Source organism: Miscanthus floridulus, chromosome 17, assembly GCF_019320115.1.
Source record: "Miscanthus floridulus cultivar M001 chromosome 17, ASM1932011v1, whole genome shotgun sequence".
NCBI classification, from domain to species: Eukaryota; Viridiplantae; Streptophyta; class Magnoliopsida; order Poales; family Poaceae; genus Miscanthus; species Miscanthus floridulus.
The window spans coordinates 10,185,178-10,204,325 of record NC_089596.1 but is presented as its reverse complement, the minus strand read 5'-3'; the positions used below and the strand labels follow the sequence as shown (position 1 = coordinate 10,204,325).

The window sequence follows — 19,148 nt, the reverse complement described above, 5'->3', positions numbered from 1 at the left end:
TGCGCAGGTCAGAGACGACGGGGTGGGGGACGGAGCCGTGGAGGGTGAAGGGGAATGGGAGAGAGTGTGGGGGCGGCGAAACAATCCGGAATAGGAGAGTGGGCCGTTGAAATGTACGGATGAGAGTCATGGATGAACCGTTGCGGTTGCCTGTGCCGCCCGTCCGCAGGCCAGCAAGGAGGCGCCGGACCGACGGACATCCTAACCCGAAAAAAAAATCGTACTCTTTTCACGACACTTGCTTCTCATGAAGATCCACTAGTACAAAAGCATTCTTTGCACGCACGGCTTTGACCTCAGTTGCTGCAACTTACTTCTCCACTCAAACCAAACCATCACAGAATCACAACGACGAACTGACGACTGTAACCAAACCGCAGAGCTAACGAAAAAGGTTGCTCAGAACATTCACAAGGCAAAACCGCGGTCAGTAACGAAGACTGAAGGTGGTGGTTTATTGAACTAGACATGACTCCACTGAACAAGTACTTATTCTTATTGTACGACAATGGCACTGCGAATGCAGTTGCTCTTCCTCAACTAGGTAAGGCAGTTGATGAACTCCACGGCTGTTGCGACCGCGCCGGCAGTAATGGCATCCTTGATGATCTTGTTTTTGTGGTTGTTGCTGGCGCCGGAGATGAGGGCACCAGATAAGGCGCCTCCGATCATCGCATTCTTCTGCAGGGTCATGAGAGCAGAAGGGGTTAATGAACACCAAAACATGACTCAGAACATGGGTGGAATGAAAATGAACGGGTTACAGATTAAACAATTTTTATGATGAGGTGCTTAATGGTTCCAAACAACAACAACACTGTATGAAGACTGAAGACCTATCTTGTCCTAGTCTTCTACATAGCTGGACATCAGTAAAATTTCTAATTCTAATAAGCATCAGATGTTGCAAAAACCTTGATGTATGAGGTACCAGTGCCATACAGAGCTTCAGCCTTCAATCATACTATTCGAAGAAGAAGAAATGTTGCCTAACAGTAAAAAGGTCTAGATTTCGAACGGGATGTTACTTTTCACCAACAGGCAAGCGGAATTTTCCCCCCTGAGATGATGTTCAACTAATCACCATAAAACTGAAAGATTCATACTCTGATTATTCTTACCCAGTCGCTGCGACCACGGACCCTTTCCACACCATACACCATGCCCACATAAACTCCAGCAACGGTACCTGCGTGTTAGACAAATAAACATCTGAATTGGTCCGAGTATATAAATGAAGAAGGGAAAGAAGCCAACTGAAATTATTTGAGTCTGAAGCTACAAAAGGCACAAATTGGTCAATTAGTTACCCCAATGTGCACCCTCCTGGCACATCTTCTTCAGCTGCATACATATTGAGAAAGTGTATCAGTTTGATGTGTAAACCAGAAGTTGCTCACTGAGGTGCAGGTTTTTTTTTTTCGAGAACGTGACTTCACATGTTTTTCATTAAGGAGAGGTGCAGGGTTTTAGTTCAACATTTCCAGTAACACATAGAATTCCTGAGATGACAGTACTGCATTGAGACTACAACTAGAGATCCGCAGTATTCATAAGTCATGGAGTGCGTTTTAGAATGTCAAGTAAGTCACGATCCACGTTTAGGAACTGCAAGCAAAGAATCACCTAACTGGCAACGCTAGGCATTTGGATCATGATATTTAAGATCCCCAATTGAAATGGGGCCTGGAGCTAGAACAGTTAAAAAATCAGCGATACAAAGGTTGTGGATATATGACTTACGGCATGCTCAATTCTGTGCTTTGAAACATCCCCTGCAAACCAAAGAGGTTTTGTCATAACAATTTCTTCTCTGATTGCCAGTAAAATGTAGCACAAAAAAAATGCAAGCATATGATTTCCTTGTCAGCAGTACTGCTATTATTCTGAAATAGCATTGGTTAATTCAAAGTTGAGGCGAGTCTTCAGTAAGATCCATTGAGGTAAGGACTATTTGAACCGGCTCGGGCCCAAGGTTGGGAACTAGTACTAGTGTGTATATATGAAGTGAATCTTCAGTAGCAAAATCAGAATTTTCTCGTCATTTCAGTCATTCAATCATGACTGAATGTAAAATGCAGTCTACAGAAATGTGCAGAAAAACTCGATAAAGACTGAATGTCTTTAGTAGCTGACGTTTTTTCTAGAATGCTTATGAAAGCAGCTAGCATGGCCTTATTACTGGGTTATTACCACAAGTGATAGAGGGTGGTATCATCAGCTTGCAATATGCTGATGATACACTTCTTTTCTTAGAAAATAATCTGGAAAAAGCTTGCAATTTGAAATGGCTTCTAGTTTGCTTTGAGCAAATGTCAGGCATGAAAATTAATTATGATAAGAGTGATTTGTTGACGGTGGGTTTAGAAGAAGATCAGGCTAATGAGTTTGCTAGACTTTTCTGTTGCATAAAAGGTGAATTTCCTATTAAGTACCTGGGGGTTCCCCTTCATTATAATAAGCTGATAAGGAAACACCTGCAACCTGTGGTGGACAAAATTATCAAAAGGATAGCAGGTTGGAGGGGTAGGCTTCTGTCTTATGCTGGGAGGCTTGTTTTACTCAAAGCTTGTCTGGCTAGTATTCCAATTTATTTGTCGTCCATTATAAAATTCCCTAAGTGGGCTATCAAAACGATGAACTCTCAGATGGGGCATTTCCTGTGGAACAACACTGAAGACAGACATAAATACCACTTAGCCAGCTGGCAGTTAGTAGCTCAAAAGAAGGAAGAAGGAGGGCTAGGTATCCCGGATTTGAGGAGCCTAAACTTAGCTTTGTTAGCTTCCTGGATCTTTAGATACCATCTGCATAAGAACGCTATTTAGGTTAAAATTGTAGACTTTAAGTATAATACCAATGATCCTAACATCTTTTGCTGCCCAGATCTAGGATCATCCCCTTTTTGGAAAGGGGTTCTCTGGGCAGCTCAAGCTGCCCATATGGGCGTCAAATGGGTAGTAGGGAATGGGAAGAAGGTAAGGTTTTGGGAAGACCAATGGGTAGGAAATACAAGTTTGGCCATTATGTTCTGGCCGTTGTATGACATTAATGAACAGCATGGTAAGGCTATAAGCCAGGTCTGGGATGGGCATGAGCTTATGCTCACTTTTAGAAGAAATGTATCCGAGGCTCTTATGAGCATGTGGTGGGAACTCTGTGGTGTAATAGAGGGAACCATCCTCAATGATGATGAGGATCAGATATTGTGGAGCTATACCTCTCATGGCACATACGCAGTCCAATCTCTTTATGCTAAGATTAATTGTAGAGGTGTGTTTCCGGTTTATATTCATGCCATATGGAAGCTTGTGATTCCACCTAGAGTACAGTTCTTTCTGTGATTGCTCTATCATAACAGAACTCTTACGAGGGACCATTTACAAAAAAGAAGGGATGTTTTGGATCCCACTTGCCTTTTTTTGTAGTGAACATGAATCCATTCCGCATTTATTTTTTGAATGTTGTGTAGCTGTGAATGTTTGGAAGTTGGTTGCTGAGGTGATATGTGCGAATATCGGTTCTGACTATGAGTCTGTAGCTAAGTTGTGGGTTGCGAATAAGAAACATTTGGTTACTAATGTGATTTCGTCTGCTGTTTTGTGGTCCTTATGGAAGTTAAGAAATGAAATTTGCTTTCAGGGGGTGTTTTGGCTAGGTACAAGGATGGTGCTGATCAGGATCACAAAGATGCTAAGAGGCTGGCTTTCAATGTTCAAGCAGGAGGTTGGAGTGTTGCTGGAGAGCAGAATCGTCAAGATGGAAGAATTGTCAAGGCGCCCGGCACAGATTGAGTGGAAGGAGGAGATGGCAACGGCTACATCATCACAATTGGTTCCATCGGAGTCTCGGTCTTCAACAAATGCCAGGAGTGATTTAGTTTTTGCTGGGGTTTTGTAATAAGCAGATGGGCTATACTGTGTTCTTCTGTGTGATGCGCCTAAACTTTGTCTGATCTCGAACCGTTATTTGCTTTTTGAAATATAAAAGCAGGGGAGACCTTTTGTCTAAAAAAAAACTGAATGTGAGATATGCAGGCTGCACTACAAATCGCAGTCTGGGGTTATGTCTGCGCCCATTGTTTCGCTCTCTGGATTCACTTGCAGAGGCAGAGAGACTGCAGTGACCAAACGTTTTGGGGGGGGGGGGGGGGGGGGGGGGGGGGCAAGATATTATCAATATCAGACACGCACATGCGTGAGGCAAAATCGATACTTTTTTTCCCCATCTAATAACAATGCAGCGTGACTGAAACTTAATACGAATAAAGGGGACGAGAAAGAGGCGAACGCATGCACGCACCCCTGTGGAGGCACTCGAAGGTCTCTTCGGCGGCCACCTTGCAGGCGCCGACGGCGCCGATCTTGAGGAAGCCGTCGACGGTGCGGTTGAGGAAGGGGTTCCCCATGTCGATGACGACGTCGATCTTGGGCGACCTGAGGGACCCCGAGAAGCCGCCGCGGGGCATCCTGGCCTGGCCCTACCTTCCTAGCACTGGCAGTGGCAGTGTCAGGTCCGCTGTGTGTGTGGCAGTGTGTGAGAACTGAGGAGGAGGATCGCCTGGGCAGGTTCTCTCACCTCGGAGAAGATAAAGAAGTGGAGATTGGGCGGTGGCGGACGGTGGCTGCAAGGGCACGAAATCGGCGGCAATCCCCACGGGCTACGCCCTATTCACCCATCACCCCTGGTTTGCCACAGCTACGAGGGGCCACAGGTCATCGTCTCCTCTCGTGAGGCGCGTCACGCGTGCGACTCCATGGATTGGTCTTCTTCCTCTCCTTTATCCTCCTTGGCGTACGTTGGCGTGCTGTGCTGTACTGCTGTTGGATCATCAGGCCAGGGACACGAACGATCGCGGACAAAACGAAGGATCGCGGAGCGTGTGGTCCGTGCAAGCATGGACGGCCGAGAATGAGCCCGGCTGCGTGCAAGCTATGTGTTGGCAGGCCACCACCTGGCCACGTCAGGATCGCGCTCGTGAGGCGTACTGCTGCTGTACAGCTCCTCTCCTGGTAGTATACCTACTAGTGCCTGATGAGTTCGAACTGAGCGTTGTTTGTATCCAGAATTTGTTGAGTTAGATCGAGACAGATAGGTCGTGATTGATAGGTTGCGGATACTTAGGTCATGTTCGGCTTGCTAGAAAAACGACCGATACTGATTTGTTGTGAAAGAAAAATACGGTTACTGTTGATAAGTTTCAAACGAATAGGGCCAGAGTCAGTACCACGGGATACATGTTTATGATGACTGTTTGCTTGTATGGCACTTTGGGTCTATCTCTCTGCTCATGCAAAAATCCCATCTCAGTCCGACTTCTAAGATACGCAGATTTTTTTTTGGGTTCTTCACCAGAGCTAGGCTGTCCGATGAGAGCAATTATGTAGATAATGACATTATTACTGCACGACTAGCATGTATTAATTGATATTAGTGTATTTTAAACAATATTAAGGAATAATATGATAAATGAAGAGCAATAAAAGATAGTTGCATGTATAAAAAAATATCGTGATTATGTTTATTGCCTAATTTATCTCTTCGCAGTAGGTTCTCGTGCAAACAACCAAACACCATATCGACTGGGTCAGAGTTACTAGATCCAAGCAACTAAATATAGCAGTGTTGCCTGCGCTCTGCCGCCTATCCCCTTGGGGCCATATGAGCTAGGTTGGACAAAAGGCACGAGGCCCATGTGCCAGCCCATGCCGCTTCCCCGGATAGTGCCAGTGTGGCACAACCTGATTAAGTGGCGATGAAAATTTGATCATTGCCGGTTAAGACATTGTAACATATCTATTCAGAATTCCTAGAGCGAGGGTAGTCTATGGACTAGGATACATTTTAATAAAATTTAAAATGATTTTTAATAAAAGTTACAAAAAAACATTAGAGTTTTAATGAACTTTTGACTAAAAGAATTATAGCAACTAATAAGATTCAAATTTGAAAGCCAAAATCAAGATTTACGATGTCATGGCACGTGTGCTGCAACAAGAGCTCGCATTACTCAAGTTAAGGTTTGAACGAAACACACATTAAAGATGTGGAAGCACGATGCAAAGAAAAAAAAAAGAATCTGAATATGAATGGAAAAATATATGGAACTAGCTGGTAGCGTGGGGAAAAAGGTGATTTGTTACATAACAGGTAGTCAAGATAGGGAAAAAAAGGAAGAAATAGTGGACAGTTATGAAACAATGCTGAACAGTATGATGCAGTTAACGAAGAGGGAGGCAAAAAAAAAAGTATTCATCGATTCACATCTTGTTGATAATGACCTACATCTAGTATGATTCCCAAATCTGGCCCTGTTCGCTTCTCTTATAATCCGTCTTTTTCAGCTTGTTTTTTCAGCCCGAACAGTGTTTTTCTCTCACAACAAATCAGTCGGAACAGTGTTTCAGCTTGTTTTTTCAGCGAAGCGAACGGAGCCATGGCCTGAAGATATAACCAGCAGAGAATGTCACAGCATTTATTCCTGTTTTGCTGCTGAGCATAGCCTGCAGAATGGACAATAGCATGGCGTGAAATTAATACATAAGGTAGAACGAAGCGAAGATTGAGAAAAAGGAAAAAAAGATACGGAAGAGTAGATAATAAGCCAATCCACTGAAAGCGAAATCATCTGTAGAAGAGTAGATTCACCTAAAAGGACAATGTTCACAGCAGCCAAACTGCAGAAGCAAAGGTGTTTTTTTTGCACCAGCAGCGAACAAAAAGCGTTCACTATGTTAATCCATACTTTGCCTTTGATGCATATATGACCTATCATCGTATAGGCAGTAAACTGATATGGAGATGACACAAAATGTAATAGTATGGCGATATGCTTGTAAATGAGACAGGTAGAAAGGAACCTGCATTCTGCAACTTTCTGAGAATGACCATACAGTAGGAGAAGCAAACAGAGAACCCAAGCATCCGCATGTGCAGCCAAATTTGTTTCCCGTAGAACCAAAATCATTTTGGAAGTGTAAATGCAAAATAAATGATAGATTTTTTATGTAGACAGAAGCTTTTTGCATGTGTAAGTAGGTACCCATCCAAAATTTTCAATACAACCCAAAAAGGCATCTGGTCAAGTAATTTACAACTATAAAATCAAATATGAACAACCATTGTGAGCCTAGACTGTACTACATCTTACTTGTCTCCTAGTTATCTTAGCAGTAACCAAATTCACTACTCAGAACATGCAACAGTTGCAGACATGGTGCCGTAAATTTTGGAGTAACCAAATTCACTCTTGAGAACATGCAGCAGTAGACAAAAGTATGGTTCACTAAGTATGGTAATTGTAGCATTAAGTAAGCAGATGTGACGATCTCAATTTCACTATTGAAAGGCGGAATATGGATGACACTATTAGTACAGAAACAATGTATTCAGCATAGTGTTTTGAAGTCCGCACACTGGAGAAACAAACAATCATGCGATTCTGTGTAAGAACATGTTAAGACTGAAGACTATTTTGCCTATAGCCTAATGATCATATAACCTTCCAAGTGTAATCTGAAGTTATGTTGTAGTACGAAACAACTGCATGAGTAATGATATAGTCTATGCGTCCCAAAGGCAAATAAACAGCCTAAAGTATGTGTGGCTGTACTTTGGCCAGCAAAGTCAATATGTGTACATATGAAGTCAGTAGTGGCATTGCTGCGTGTACCTAGGTAGATAATTCCTGGGAGGTTTCATGTGAATTTTCATGGTGATGCTTTGGTGCAAATGTGTCGAAGAGGATGTGAGCAACATTTTATTGCTCTGTCAGAACAGAAATAATACAATTGAATTCAGAAACCTCAATTTGTATCTTCTGAAGTCCTCCTTGCCAGCGCACTGATGGAATCCAAGCTGCACAGCTTTATCTAAATCACAGACCTGTACTATGGAATACTATATGTGCCTAAAAATGGGACAGTAATCAGCTTGGTGAAATTAGTAATTCAGCAAGTACGTCAAGGGAGGCAACACTAAGAAATGCAACAAAATTTACAACAACATGGAGCAGAGGCAGAGTAAATCAGTATGGCATTGCGTCCTGTAGGCTATACAGCGATGAGCATGAACACTGGGAAATAAATGAGGAGGCAATAGAGGCACGGTGGGTCAAAACCACGGCTGCGCACCTTGCCGTTGGGGACCATGCCGGCCTCGCCTCTGTAGGTAGGCAAGTCCACGCTACATCGGAGGTAAAGAGTGAAGGTTGGAGTCGCAGTTGGAGGCCAACACCAAATGGTCTGCACCATCGGAGGTCCTGTTTGAGACAGATAGATCGAATCGAATCAAGTCCGTCTAGAGAGGCAAAGACAAGGAAGGTTGGACTCACAATTCGTGGGCACACCAACTGATCCGACGCATTCGAGGTCACGTGCACCAAAGGGTGCTCCCGTTCCGCTCCCCTGCTGTTCTTGAACCTGGGGTGGAGTTCTGTGGCCGGGAGCATGGACGCGTCAGGAGAGGGAAGGACAGAGGTAAAGGCAGAGTGGACGGCCGACGAAGAGGCATCGGGCAACGCGAGGGGGGCCGGGCACTGCGGGGGCCACCGGCGAGGATCGCCTGCACCGCGCCGCGTCGGGAGGCAGGCACCACCGGCGCGCGTTCGTGCGGCTACGCTATGTCGCATAGCCAGAGAATGGCGCCGAGCCGTCCGCCTGTAGCGCGCGGGGGCGGACGTGCCTAGCACCTCCCACTGCGGCGGGGATTTTTTGTGGGAAAATTGGTTCTATACTGCAAGAATAAAAAAATACTACTGAAAGATCTCTGTTACGTGAAATACCATCGAAAGATGGAAACTTTACCTGACAATAGCATTCCGTCACGTTCGGAAGTAACGTCGTCAGCTCCTTCCGCATCCACGCAACTTGAATTGAAAAGATAAAAACAAAGAAAGAAGCCATGGTGTCACTGATCTCCATGCCTAGGTGGTTCCTCTAGATGGCAAGCCTCTCAGCGCTGTCGGCGGGGAGGCACTCGCAGCGAGTCGAACACCACGGCGAAGTACCGGAGGCTGGCCGTGAACGGCGGGACCACGGAAGCAAGCCTGTGCGTCCTCTCGACATGGCATTGCCGCCGCTGGCGGCGCTATCTTTCTACCAAGAGCACACTGACGGGAGCGGATGCGAGCCAACGCGCTGGACAATTTTTCTCTTGTGCTCGTTATCGATCTCTGTGCTGCCGGGAACACCAGGTTGACAACCACGGTCACGTCGCTGTCGACCTTCATGCGTACATGGCAGCCACTGTCTGGAGTCTGGACCATCCACGATGCCTTCGAACTTGAATCTTAAGTTGGGGCACCCGCTCGCGAACTGCGCCAGCCACGCCTCGGTTTGCCTCAGCTCGTAAGAGTTCGTGCCAAGGCCGGTGATTCGTAGGGAAAATGGCTCGTCGAAGTCGCTGTCGTCGTGTGAGTTGCTGCTCATGCTCGCGGTGGCGGCGTCCGATAGGGACTGGATTGAGGGAGAGCTCGGCGAGCGATTGGTGTTTCTCGAACCCGAGAGGGAACACGGCGGAGAGCCTGTTCATCGAGAGCCACAGGACGCGCACCGCCGGAGACGAGAAGTTGAACATGAGGAGCACTAGGAGGCCCAGGAGGTCGATCACCACTGTTCTAGGACTCTGGCAGTCTGGCCAGCCCGCCGACGAGCACGTTGCCCGCTAATGTCGAGCACCTCGAGGTTCCGGTAGTCCAGAGCCGGAGCAGCCCCGCAGGCAGCGCGCCACGGATCATGTTGCCGGAGAGGTTGAGCACCTGGAGCGTGGCGAGTCTGGGGAGCGACGCAACCACCTGCCCCCATAGCGTCCGGTTGGGCAGCGCCAGCCCAATGATGGCGACCGCAGCCTCGGCCTCGCCGCACATCACCCCGGTCCAGACGCAACACCCATTGTCTGACGCAGAACCCGTGCAGCGCGGCGAGGTCGCCGGCGTCGCATGGCTGCACGGCGGCGCCGCTCCTGGACCACAACAGCACGGTCATGCACAGCACCACTAGCAGCATCGCCGCTGCTCTGCTCTGCTCGTAGATAGCTAGCTAATGGTGATGGTAAGCAAGCGCCATGCAGTCTCTCACATGTTGGTTGTCTGCAAGCAATTCGGCCGGTGAGCATTAGATGGATGGAGGAGGAAGAAGGAGCGTTCCAGGCTCCCAGCGGGTGGAAGTGGACGTCGTTACCTCCAAACGTGACATAACGTGACGGAATGCTATTCTCAGGTAACGTTTTCATCTTTCAATGGTATTTTACGTAACGGTGCTCTTTTGATGGTATTTTCTGATTCTTGCCATCTTTCCCTGGTATAGAACCAATTTTCCCATTTTTTGTTGGGCGTCGCCGCGTCGGTGGGTCTGGGGAAGGGATAAGGCCGTCGGTGGGTCTGGGGAAAGGATAAGGCCGAGCCAAGGAGGCAGGCAGGGCGCAGCGGCTGCATGGGAGCATGGCAGGCATCCAGCGCAGGAAGAAAGGATCGGACAGCCAGGGATGGTTTACTGTGGATGAATGAACAGGATTCTGAGTCTATGAGACGAAGCGGCACTGTAGCTATCATCAGGGGCGGAGGAAAGCCTAGGGCCACTATGGCCACAGCCCTAGGCGTTGTCCCATTTTATCTACACTGTACCACACTGTCCCAAAGAGGCCCAATTAATCTATCAAAATGAGCCCATAGAGTGGCCCTAGGCGTTGGGCTAGCCTAGCTCCGCCACTGGCTATCATCACCAAGGTTAGAGATCTTTATATATATATATATATATATATATATATATATATATATATATATATATATATATATATATATATAAGCTTGCATCAGACACCGTTGTAAAAGCATATATGAAAAAGTATTCTTCAACTTACAAATAATTCCTAAGTGAATTCCCCATCAACGTAGACTGCAGTGGTTTACTCATCAAGAACTGATTAGACTACCTCAACCATCACACACATACCTGTGTCTCCGCGGCTCTGCTTTCCGAGCCCGCTCCCTCTGTCCCTAAATAATCCTTATTTTTGTTTTCATGTCGGAAGTTTGACTGAATTTATAGAAAATATATACAATATTTATATCTCCAAATAAATTTATTATAAAAATAAATTCAACGATATATCTAATGATATTAATTATATATAATAAACATTAATATTTTTATATAGAACTAGTCAAAGTTATTTCTCGGGAAGCGAGAACGACAGTTATTTAGGGACGAACAGAGTAGCTTACACTAGTATTCAGATTTTTCAAACGGTAATGCTACAAACAGGACGTCCGACGCTAGCGACTCCCTCCAGACAAACGTGTGGCGTGACGTGCACCACAACTTTGCCTTTTTTATTCCTTGCTCATTTCCATGTCTCTTATTCTCATCCGAACGCCGCTCCTTGCTCGACTCGCTGCGGCGGCGTTCTCCCACCGCGCCCAGACCCTGTGCCGCTTGCTTGCTCGTTCCTCGCTCCTGTGCCGTCGCACGCCCCACCTGCGCCACTCGGTCCTCGCTTTGGACGTGTGCTACACCACCTACTCCCTCTCGTAGCGCGCGTCGCCCGCTAGGCTGAGCCAAGGCCAGTGCTGCTGGTGCTGGATGGTGGTGGTGCTCACGCGCCACCACTGGTGCTGGTGCTAGTGGTGCTCGCGTGCTGCCGCTCACCGCCGGATCCCACCCCGATGACCGGAATTGACCGGCCTCATCCTTCCACTCCCCTATGTTACAAATGTATGTTTCAAGTGTTTTAGATATTTCAGAGGTATGTTGCAATTGTTACATATGGATGTTGCAAAAGTAGATCATGTTGCATATTTTTGCAAGTGTTTTCGGTTATGTTGCAACACGTGTTTTATCTAGAGTTGTATATGTTTCACACACATGTTGCAAGTGTTTTATCTAGATATTGCATATGTTTCACACATATGTTGTCAAGTGTTTTATCTGAATATTGCATATGTTTCACACATATGTTTCAACAGTATATTTCAAATGTTTCATTTGTATCCGATGTATGTTGCATACAAGTGCTTCATGTTGCAAGTGTTTCACAGGGGCACGATGAGTGATGGGCGCACGGCCCAGGCGCTGGGGGATGGGGCACGATAGAGCTAGGGACGAACAGACGGGGGCGCAGCGAGCTAGGGCCAGCTCTCGAGTCTTGCCCACGCAGAGAAAGAGAAGGCCGTCTGAGAGAACGAGCGGGGGCATAGGGACGAGGGTAGGGTGCACGTGCGAGGTGGGGACTAGGCGGATGGGGGCGGGCTGCACGGCCGTCCATCCGGACGCAAGGAGTGGCGGGCACAGGTCACCAACGGTCCCCACGTGCACAAGCCCCCGGGTGGGCGCGTGAAATGTAGGTATAGTTGGGGGCACGGAGTGTAGGGGCGACTGTTAATAGCAACTATATCCTTAGCATGAGTGCATGACAATAACATCACGTCTGATCATGAGAGGTGGGAATCTTTTGCTATTATCGAACAATGAATTTGTTACTGTCAACACAGAATTTTCGTTCCGTGCCGAGGACACACGCAGCAAGCCGGAAGGGTCCGCTCGATAGAGCAGATCCGCCTAGCTTCAGCGCAGGGATGATCGATCCTACGCAATCCTTCTAAGGCGTGCCAGTCAATTTGACCCTGTAATTGACAAGGAGAGAAAGTTCATCATTAATTAAGGGCGAAACTTGTCGGTTGCCAGACAGTCCCGAATGTGCGGCTATGAGAGCCGATATGAAAGGAGATCGACTAAATAGTCGATTCCAGCATATTCATATGAATAAATCGATTAAAGCTCATTGGGTTATATAAGAAGAATCGGTTATCATTCAGGGTAAATATCATTAATCGAACATATATTAATCAATGGCAATAAGATATCAACAATGATTGATTTATACTGAGCCAATGATTACGAGTAACCGAACCCCTTTTATATAAAGAAATAATTCAACACCATTTAATCATTTAATAAAGATAAATCTAATGAATATGTTAGATCTCATCTATCGCCATGACCAGTGGGGCATGAGGCAGAATCATGCATGTCGTAGAAACAACAATAGACTCGAAGACCCTAACTCATTACTAATATCAGTGGGGCATGAGGTAGAATCATGCAGGCCGTAATACAATAATAAGATCATGGAGCTAACACATCTTTCAACCTATCTTTACTTCAACGGTCTCGTGATGCGAACTATTCATGAAAGCATTTGATATTAGCTAAAATAGCCGATTCAGGCATAGTGCACAGTTAGGGTCATGCCTTACCAGGAATAGATCTACTAAATAATGATCCCCACTCCACGGTGCTAACACTAGGGTGTGAGACAGAATCACACAGGCCGTGATAACGGGCCATGGAATGGTTTTCGTTAGCCAATAGATCTACTCAAGACGCAACATGCCTTAACCGCACGCTATACATGATTAAGATTGATATAAAACAGCTGATAAAAATGTAACTCATCGTTTAGGGTGTAGATTAGGTCAGTTCTAGATTGGCAAACGATGGATTAAATAAGATATAAGGCCGATCCAAATCAATCCCAATCGGGCAGAGTGATATTACTGTAATTAGATAAACAATATAAGCAATAAACAATATCGGTAACTTAATGAATCTACCAAAGACTGCCATTCTAAGGTAGAGCCGATAACTTAGACCTTGATCTAATTCATGCAGTGGGGGTCAACCGGATCGATGCAGCCATACTTGAACTAGACAAGAATCGATAACTAACTTATACCAAAGTCGCAGTGGATGTCGACCGGATCGATGCAGTCGTACGAATAGAGGTATAAGCCATGATGGTACTTACAACAAGCAGTGGAGGTCGACCGGATCGATGCAGCCGTACTTGCTGAAGAACTCACCGAGATCTACTCTACTCCTACTCCTAAGGGGTGGTCGGAGCCGAAAAAAGTAATTGACTTGTATTTGATTGATTAGTTCTTTTTACAATAGCCGGGGTTTGATATTTATACCTAGAGTCTAAACATGAATCCTACTTGAGCACGATTTGTTACAATCTTTGGCATAAATGAAAACATTACTAATTTAAGATAACTTGGACTCTAATCTTTCACATTTTATAGAGTCCAGTATGTCTCGTCCCAGCGCCGATCATAGCCCCTGTCGTTATCTGCTGGCGCTATCTGAAGAAAGCCGATTCTAGTGTTGTATCTGAATAAGCTGTTTTTAGTCTGCACGCAATTGATCTCCTGCTGTCATAATTTTGGGAGCTCTCGAGCCCCTGAGACCCTTCTTCCAAATTTTGGTGTAAACATATGCCCCCCAATTTTGGGATAAAAGTAATTTTATTCCAAAATTATCATGTCTGCATCCCTGATTGATCCACAGTCATGGGTAGAGAACCTTGATCTAGGGTCCACCATTTGTTGCTGCTTGCGTCCATTCATGAGCCCATGCCTCAAGACTTTTTACAAGAGCGTCACTGCTTTACGGGCTCTTGGATTCATCTTCCCGGGTCGGCTATAAAACGCCTATCCGACCCTGGCGAGAGCAACTCAACATTTTAGCCATGTTTTTCTTCCATCTGCTCCCTCGAGTGCTCTCGGCTCCGCTGGACCCTCCATGGTCTATCTTATGAAGATCTCAAGTGGTTAGAAGAATTCTTGTGCATAGGGTGATTGTGTCACTTATCCTAGCGCCTCGTTGAGCAAGAAGACCAGCCATTGCAGTTGGAAGAATTCTTGTGATATCACCTGAGTCTTCTCTCCACGCTCACAAAGTTGTTCTAGTGTTTGCGAGGGCTAGAATGTGTGGTCACCTTCCCTTTGTTGCTCCTCCAAACGCCCTCCGGGAAAGCTTCATGCTTCTTTCCCATAGTTCCTCAATTTATCAAGAAATATGTGAGCATATGTTAGACGACCTTTCTTCTTTTCTGGTATAATTTTATTAATGGGCCGATGTGACTTGGTTCATAATGAGTTTCGGCCTTGTGGAAATCTGGACTCCCTTCAATCTAAAGAAGTTCTGGTGGGTTAATCTCTAGTCAATGTATCCAACCCATGATATTTTGTACTCTAGGGAAGTAATAAATTCAAATTCGTTATCTTTTCGTTATCCGTCCCTTGAATTTCTGAAGTATTGATCCGTTTCCGTTTCCGATTTCAAATTCACACCTCCATTGAAATCTATCTTCTCGCTTTCCCGGGCTATATATACGGGCTATGGCTGTGAACCAAAAAACAACCCTCTTTGTCTCAACCCCTCTTCGTCTTTAGTATATCTTCTGCTTTTCCATAGGTTCGAGGTCATGGAGAACAACAAGAGGTCTACTGAAGAAGCCCTCAACGGATCCACATCATCACGCCAACGCCCTCGGCGTCAAGAGGACGCATCTTGGGGTGCTCCCATCGCTTCGGATCAAAGGGCTAATTCCGCCCAGCCCTCAGGGTCATCTTTGGCACCAATCCGCCGCCAGCTTCCTCGTCACCCAAGGCTACAGATTAGTAATGATGATCTGCTAGCCTCCATCGATCGGACTGACCAGCATCTAGCCAACTGCCTCTCCCTAGCGGAATCAACTTTGGTCATGATTGAAGACCGATCTCCCCCCGAGGTCAGCCTGGTGAGGGAAAGGTTGGCCAGGGCTGAAGCTAGAATTATGGGTGAGATGTCTACCATTATTTTCTCTGTTTTTCCTTGATTTTACCCTCAAGATTTCTGATCACTTTTCCCTTGAATATTTTAGATCTAACTGCTCAGTTGGAGAGTCTTCGATCAACCGTGGATCATGCAGCGGGATTTGTCGATGCTAGGGGCGCCGTTCCAGTGGTTCGCTTGCATGACATCCCGAATCATGTCAGGGAGGTTGCCCTTCATGGCGTTCGTCATGGTGCTGCCATGGCATTGACTGCTGCACAAGCCCATTCAGGCCATAATCTTTGGCTTCTTCCTCATGGTTTTCCGGACGCAGTGCACCCTAGGGAGCATGAGCGCTTGGTTGAAGATTTTATGAACGTCGCCAACTCTATAGCTTTCAATACTTTGGTCGATGATATAGTAAGCAAAGTGTTTTCTGGCCCGTAGCTTGTAATAGGTGACGTTTAGCAAACAACTTCCTCGCTTTGAGTGATTTCCCTTTGTTTCGTGCTTCATACCCATCATTTTGTTTGTGTTTGCTTTGCTTCTATAGGCGATACACATCATATCGGCTTTTACTCCTTTGGGTTCATTTTTTGCACTAGAGACGATATCTTTTCAATATCGGCTATTAAAGCTATCGACCGAACAGATCTTTTATTAAGTATTGATCCAAACGCTAGGATAATATTTCTTTAAATATTTCTCGTTGGTTGCTCGGCCAAATTCTTCCTCTCCTTTTAATGTTTCCAAAATATAAGCATTACCAGGCGCACAACGTTTGATCCGATAGGATCCTTCCCAGTTAGGTGACCATTTGCCGAATTTACTGTCCTTTGATTCGATCGGCAATTTCACTTTCCAGACCAAGTCTTCTTTGGAGAATTGCTTAATCTTGACTTTTTTATTATAATATTTTGTAACCCTCGGTTTATTGGCTTCGATATTCTCAAGAGTACGCAGTCGAAGGCAACTCAAGTCTTCCAAATTATATATCATAAGATTCTTGTAAACCTCAGCTGACAAATCATTCTACAGCGTAACACGCCTCGATCCAGTCTGAACTTCCTAAGGAAGAACTGTATTATGGCCATACACGAGTTCATAAGGTGATGTTTAAATTGATCCATGGTAGGCCATCATATACGCCCATAGTGCCTCACTTAGCGTCAAATGCCACTTCCTTGACTGTTCCTCGATCTTTTTCTTGATCAGCTTAATCATAATCTGGTTGGATGCCTCTGCTTGACCATTAGCCTAAGCATAGTAAGGGAAGGAATTCAATAGCTTAATCCCCATACTAGCAGCAAAATACCCGAACTCTTCTGATGTGAACATTGTCCCTTTGTCGGTAGTTATAGTTTGAGGAATCCCAAAACGATACACAATGTGTTCCCTGACAAAATCAATCATGTTCTTTGAGGTTACCATTTTCAAAGGAATTGCCTCAACCCATTTAGTGAAGTAATTTGTTGCCACCAATATGAACTTATGTCCTTTGCTTGAGGGCAAAAAAATCTAGCCAATTAGATCAATTCCCCAATCCCGAAATGACCATGGTTTGATTATTGAATTCATGGCCGATGCAGGCGATCTCTGAACATTATCAAAACGTTGACAATCCTGACACCCCTTGTAATATTCAAAATAATCCTCCAGTATCGTTGGCCAGAAATATCCAGTTCTGCGAATAATCTATTTCATCTTATAAGCCGATTATTGAGCTCCACATATCCCTTCATGCACCTCACCCATCAACACCATGGCTTCTTCTTGGTTCAAGCACTTGAGCAATACCCCATCGACTATTTTATGATATAACTAATCATCTAACAAAATATACTTATCCAATTTATACCTTAGCCTCCTGGTAACTTTCCGAGATAGATCTCTAAGGTAATCGACTATTTCAACTCTCTAATCATCACTTGAGGTTTCACTACTCAAGACTTCTTGAAATACTTGATATCCTAATGCGCTTTGAGCTAGACGGTTAGCTTCTTGGTTTTGTGCCCTCGGAATATGTTGGAAAGAGATATGAAGAAATCCCTTGAGTAACTTTTGGCATTCATCATAGTATCCTTTCAAAGTCTCTTCTTTGTACTCATATAGGCCGATCAATTGATTAATAATTAACTATGAATCTCTAAATACTTCAATTGCTTCGGCCTTTACTTCATGAAGAAGTTGAAGTCCCTTGAGAATAGCTTCATATTCCGCTTGATTGTTAGTAACCATTGGCTCAGTTGGAAGAGCAAACTCAAAACTTGCCCCCCAAGGTGAAATAATAACAATACAGATGCCACCACCCTACTTGCATGATGACCCATCAAAGAACAACGTCCACGGCATCGGCTCTACATAACTAATACTTAGCTTGTGATGTTGAGTGATAAAATCAGCCATTACTTGTCCCTTGACTACTTTAGCTGATTCGTACTTCAAGTCGAACTCCGATAACGCAAGAATCCACTTTCCCACTCTTCCATTCAATATTGGCATTGATAACATGTGCTTAACCACATCAGCCTTGGAAACAACTATACACTCGGCCGATAATAAGTAATGTCATAATTTAGTGCAAGAGAAATATAAACACAAGCATAATTTTTGGTGGGAGAATATCTCATTTCTGGATCCAGTAGTCTTCTACTCAGATAGAAAACAATTCTCTCTTTTCCTTCAAATTCTTGCACCAGGGCCGATCTAATTGTCTTGTCATCAGCCGATATGTACAACTTAAATGACTTACCTTGCTGAGGAGGGACTAGCACAACTGGCATTTCATATATTCTTTTATTTCTTCGAACGCCTTTTGTTGCATATCACCCTACTTGAATTCTTGATCATTTTTCAACTTCAGCAAGGGAGAAAACAGCAGGATCCTTTTTGACAAATTTGAAATGAATCTTCTGATGAAATTAATCTTACCAAGTAGAGATTGCAACTCTGTTTTGGTAGTCAGGGGAACTGCTTCATCAATTGCTTTCGTGCTTTTCTAACCAACTTCGATTCCCCTCACGTGGACCATGAATCCTAAAAATTGTCCGGTTGATACTCCAAAAGCACACTTATTAGGATTCATCTTCAAACCATGCTTCCTCGTGCATTCCAGAGTCTCACGCAAGTTAGCCAGGTGTTCTTTGTACCCTTTGGATTTTATCATCACATCATCGATGTAGATCTCAACAATCATGCCGATCAACTTATGGAAAATGTAATTCATCGCCCTTTGATAAGTTGCACCGGCATTCTTCAGTCCAAAGGTCATTACAACCCACTCGAATAGACCGATTGTGTCGGGGCACCTGAAAGCGGTCTTTGCTATATCTTCTTCAGCCATGAAAATTTGGTTGTATCCTGTATTACCGTCCATGAAGCTAATAACCTTGTGCCCGGCTGCTGCATCTACTAACATATCAGCTATCGGCATCGGATAACCTCCCATAGGTGTGGCTTTGTTCAGATCCCTGAAATCAATGTAAACTCTTAATTTTCCATTCTTCTTATACACAGGGACAACATTCGATATCCGCTCTGCATATTGGCATGGTC

At 44.9% G+C, this 19,148-nt stretch overlaps 1 protein-coding gene across 3 annotated transcripts; it reads right to left on the bottom strand.

The window, feature by feature from the left end:
- Nucleotides 1–415: 415 nt before the first annotated feature.
- On the bottom strand, nucleotides 416–4,814 carry LOC136517397 (outer envelope pore protein 16, chloroplastic-like). 3 transcript variants are annotated; one of them, XM_066510953.1, is made up of 6 exons: nucleotides 4,579–4,814; nucleotides 4,303–4,488; nucleotides 1,744–1,775; nucleotides 1,311–1,344; nucleotides 1,122–1,189; nucleotides 416–681 (listed from the first exon to the last, which is right to left on the bottom strand). In XM_066510953.1, the coding sequence occupies exons 2-6, from the start codon at nucleotides 4,466–4,468 to the stop codon at nucleotides 541–543; spliced, it is 441 nt and encodes a 146-aa protein (XP_066367050.1). In that variant the 5' UTR covers nucleotides 4,469–4,488; nucleotides 4,579–4,814; the 3' UTR covers nucleotides 416–540. The 3 variants fall into 3 exon arrangements, with proteins under 3 accessions (XP_066367050.1, XP_066367048.1, XP_066367049.1); XM_066510951.1 differs by having other exon boundaries at nucleotides 4,303–4,494; nucleotides 4,579–4,812; XM_066510952.1 differs by having other exon boundaries at nucleotides 4,303–4,813.
- Nucleotides 4,815–19,148: the final 14,334 nt, after the last annotated feature.

What these genes read in the sequence shown, in the direction of transcription:
- LOC136517397 (XM_066510953.1), bottom strand. Translation starts at nt 4,468, where the DNA reads ATGCCCCGCGGCGGCTTCTCGGGGTCCCTCAGGTCGCCCAAGATCGAC. An exon ending in CTTCGAGTGCCTCCACAGGG is followed by an intron (nt 1,776 to 4,302) that starts GTGCGTGCATGC and finishes TTTGGTTTGCAG; the next exon opens with GGGATGTTTCAAAGCACAGA. An exon ending in CCAGGAGGGTGCACATTGGG is followed by an intron (nt 1,190 to 1,310) that starts GTAACTAATTGA and finishes TCTAACACGCAG; the next exon opens with GTACCGTTGCTGGAGTTTAT.